The sequence below is a fragment of the Peromyscus californicus genome, unplaced genomic scaffold (genome assembly GCF_007827085.1).
Source record: "Peromyscus californicus insignis strain IS unplaced genomic scaffold, ASM782708v3 Scaffold_4__1_contigs__length_199733344, whole genome shotgun sequence".
Lineage (NCBI taxonomy): Eukaryota > Metazoa > Chordata > Mammalia > Rodentia > Cricetidae > Peromyscus > Peromyscus californicus.
Window position 1 is genome coordinate 96,542,451 of NW_026294562.1, and position 3,907 is coordinate 96,546,357.

The 3,907-nt window shown below is 38.0% G+C and overlaps 1 protein-coding gene across 1 annotated transcript; it reads right to left on the reverse strand.

Annotated features, from left to right (window-relative positions):
- Window positions 1–694: 694 nt before the first annotated feature.
- Window positions 695–1,663, reverse strand: LOC128123863 (olfactory receptor 10A5-like). The gene has a single exon (XM_052760147.1). The coding sequence runs from the start codon at window positions 1,652–1,654 to the stop codon at window positions 695–697; it is 960 nt and encodes a 319-aa protein (XP_052616107.1). The 5' UTR covers window positions 1,655–1,663.
- Window positions 1,664–3,907: the final 2,244 nt, after the last annotated feature.

Consider the following 3,907-nt stretch of genomic DNA (forward strand, 5'->3'; position numbering starts at 1 on the left):
GTGTTCTTAGAAGGACTTGTACTGGAGTCTGCAAAGGTCCGGCGAAAGCCTTGCAAAGGACAGTGTCATAATAGATAGTATGTGAAAATTTGCAGCTGATTTTTAACAAAGGTTTAAAGCCTGAAAATGGAATTGGGAGAACTGTAAACTAGGCTTATTCCACCTGGCCAAAATAGCCTTAGGAAAGAGTCAATGAGACTACTGAGGTTATGTAAATATGTATATGGATTAGTAGTTGACCTTCCTCTGTTTGAGGTCCCAAACTGCCTACCTAAGGGGGAAGTGAAATAAAAGGAAAGAACAAAAGAATCATACAGTAGAAGAATAGGGATGTTTCTTCACACCTGGAACCAAACTAGTCTAAAGCCAAATAAAGGGCTAGGATGACTTTTGATGGTTTTTACTGTATTTTCTGGTATATGATCCCAAGCACACATTAGAAGGAGCTTCACACGGTTCACAGTGTAGGTCACTTTCATGCATATTCACAAAATAAATACCTTGAGGAAATTGGCAACAGAGTACTAAGAGTACAGATTACACTGATGAGAAAACAAAGTTCACACAATGGGAAGGCAGAGAAGTGCAGACGGATCTCAACGACCTCCCTGCTCTTTTGTCTCTGCTGAGCTTTCTAACAGCCCTTGAACAGTGGGTGTCACTCCAGTGGACATTTATAGAGGAGAGAGGGTATTTATCTGACATGGTTTCTGAGGGCCAGGGCCTTTCGGAAGGTCCGGCTGAGAGCATTCTTCACCTCATTATTTCTCAGGCTATAGATGATTGGATTCAACATGGGAGTCACAACAGTGTAGGATAACGATAATAATTTCTTACTTTCAGGGGAATTGTTTGATTTAGGCCTAAAGTAAGTGAGGCTCGAAGACACATAGAAAAGAGAGACAACGAGGAGATGTGAGGAGCAGGTGGAGAAGGCTTTGTGCTTCCCTTTAGCTGATGGAATCTTGAGGATGGAAGCAGCAATGCGAGTGTAGGAACATAGGATCAGCAGGCAGGGTATCATGACGACCAGAATGGTGCCAACAATGGCATAGACCTCAAACCGTGCTGTGTCTGCACAGACCAGCCTCAGCACAGGTGGGCTGTCACAGAAGAAGTGGTTCACCTTGTTGGTGGCACAGAATGGAAAACTGAAGAGCCATGTGGTCTGCACAGTGGCTACAGGGAATCCTGGAAACCAGGAGGCAGCAGCCAGTTTGGCACGTGTTCCTTGGTTCATGATGACTGGGTAGTGCAAGGGACTGCAGATGGCTACATAGCGGTCATATGCCATGGTGGCCAGGAGGAAGCATTCAGCCACTCCAAAGAAGAAGAAGAAATACATCTGAATGGCACAGCCAAGGAAGGAGATGCTTGTGTCCTGGGCAATCAAGGTCCCCAACATTTTGGGCACAATGACCAAGTTGAAGCCAATCTCTAAGATAGACAAGTTCCTGAGGAAGAAGTACATTGGGCTTTGCAGCATGGGATCAGCCAAGGTTACCAGAATGATGAGGCTGTTTCCCAGCAGAGTGACCAGGTAGATGGCTAGAAATGCCAGGAAGAGTAAGGTCTGTATTTCAGTAGGCAGGGAAGAGAAGCTCATGAGGACAAACTCAGTTACTCTTGACCAGTTTCCTGCACCCATGGGCATGGACACAAATATCACATGCGCTCATTGACATAGATTCTTGATTGTACAAATCAGATTCTGGATTTGTTTTTCAGACTCCTGATAATTGTCAGGGAAAGAGCTAAAATTAGATCTGTTGAAGGAAAAAGGACCTTGTGCTGCCTAAAAACAAAGACAAGGATATAGACCAAACTCCAGAACTCTGATACTGATAATCATTTCCTTTATTTTATTCTTTTTTTTTTTGTTTTTTTGTTTTTTTGTTTTTCGAGACAGGGTTTCTCTGTGTAGCTTTGCGCCTTTCCTGGAACTCGCTTTGGAGACCAGGCTGGCCTCGAACTCACAGAGATCCGCCTGGCTCTGCCTCCCGAGTGCTGGGATTAAAGGCGTGCGCCACCACCGCCCGGCTTATTTTATTCTTTTAAAAAAATTATTCACTTTATAAAACAAATTGAGCATTTTTCTGCAGTCCCATGCTTCCTTTACACTTAAAATACTTTAGTAACTAGGCTCAATAAAAAGTATCCTGAGGCAAAGAAGTAGAATCAAGTGAAAAAGCAGTATAAAAATTCTATTTATGGGGCTGGAGAGATGGCCCAGTGGTTAAGAGCACTGGCTGCTCTTCCAGAGGACCCAGGTTCAATTCCCAGCACCCACATGACAGCTCACAACTGTCTATAATTCTAGTTCCAGGGGATTTGACACCTTCACACCAATGCATATAAGATAAAGTTTAAAAAAAAATTAAAAAAAATTCTATTTATACATTATATATAATTCCCTTAATCAATATGTCACTGTTTCAATCTTCATTATAACAAATTTAATAACAAAATTAATAGGTATTTTTATGAGTGCCTCAGAGACTATGCCTCCAGAACACTTTGACAAAGTATACAGTTTATTAGATTCTTGTTTTGATTCATAGCAGGAAAAGGAGGAATGTATGTCTAAAAACTGATTTAGCAGGTAAGATTAATGCAACCCCTTCATTGTAGGAACTGCAGGCTACCTCAGCTCACAAAATTGTAATTCTTTTTTTACCTACTCAGTTAATGGGTGCCAATCCTAAGATCTTCATCTTCAATCTATCAGAGTCAAAACTGACAATTGGTTGTCATTAGTTGCATAATCCATTGTGTCTCAAAATTAAGATCCTGAGAATAATAAAATATAATGCAGTGGAAAATTGATGTGTGTAATGGGTTTCAAATAATTTAAAATAGACAATCCCCAAGTACCCCAACAAACAAGCAATCCCTTCAATAACATGTTCCTAAATTTTTCTGTTATACTTCTGAGGAACATTACCACAAAATTTCAAAGGCAGACATTTATCAATAGTTCATCAACTACATAAAGAGGTAGATTCTAAGTGATACGAAAATTTCAATATTTATTCAATCCTTATAGAATAACTGGTGTAATGATGTGTGAGAGCTCATTGAAGTTTAGAGTATAATGAAAGAGATATTTAAGTAATTTTAAATAGGTATAAAATAACTGATAGAGATGGATATGATATAAGTATGGCACATATGTGGAATAAAAAATTAATGAAATATAAATGAAGCATACAATGTCTTGGAGGGCACATCTGAAGAATAAGAACACATAACAAAAACATTTAATACTTTTTAGGCAATGAAAAAATAAAGTAGGCTAAAACATAAGCATGAAAAGTCTTTATGCAATTATGAAAATATTACAGCAAAAACAAATTCCAAAAGTAGAAACAAGTACAGACAAGCTTCAGATACAAGAATTTATATACAAGAATAGCAAGTATAAGGAGAATGCAATAAAGCCCAGTTAAACCTTCAACTTTTAGCATACAATTATATCTGATATGAAAATTATGTAAATACTGAAATTGAGATGTAGATAATTGTGAAGAAAACACATTCAGATTTCATTTTAGAATGTTGATATCTAAGCAGCATACTACAGCAATATTCACAAAGAGAAAGTTGACTCAGCCCCGCCCCTAAAAAAATTAAGTGTTTTTGAACACTTAAAAATAAAAATTGAATGAAAACTAAAAATCAGAAAGATATCTAGACTATGTGGTAAATTTCCAAAGAGTAGAAAAACATGCAAAAGGACATAAAAACAAACATGAAGACCAAGGGAATATATTAGAAGACTCAGAAATCAATTCATGCTCACATAGTGAACTGATATTTGATGATGTGTCATGGGTGGACAATGGATAGTCTTCAATAATGGAAAGTATTGTACTCAATTACATTAAAAATTAAGGGAAAAGCATTA

Excerpts from the sequence above, each read along its gene's own strand:
- LOC128123863 (XM_052760147.1), bottom strand. The coding sequence starts at position 1,654 with ATGCCCATGGGTGCAGGAAACTGGTCAAGAGTAACTGAGTTTGTCCTC.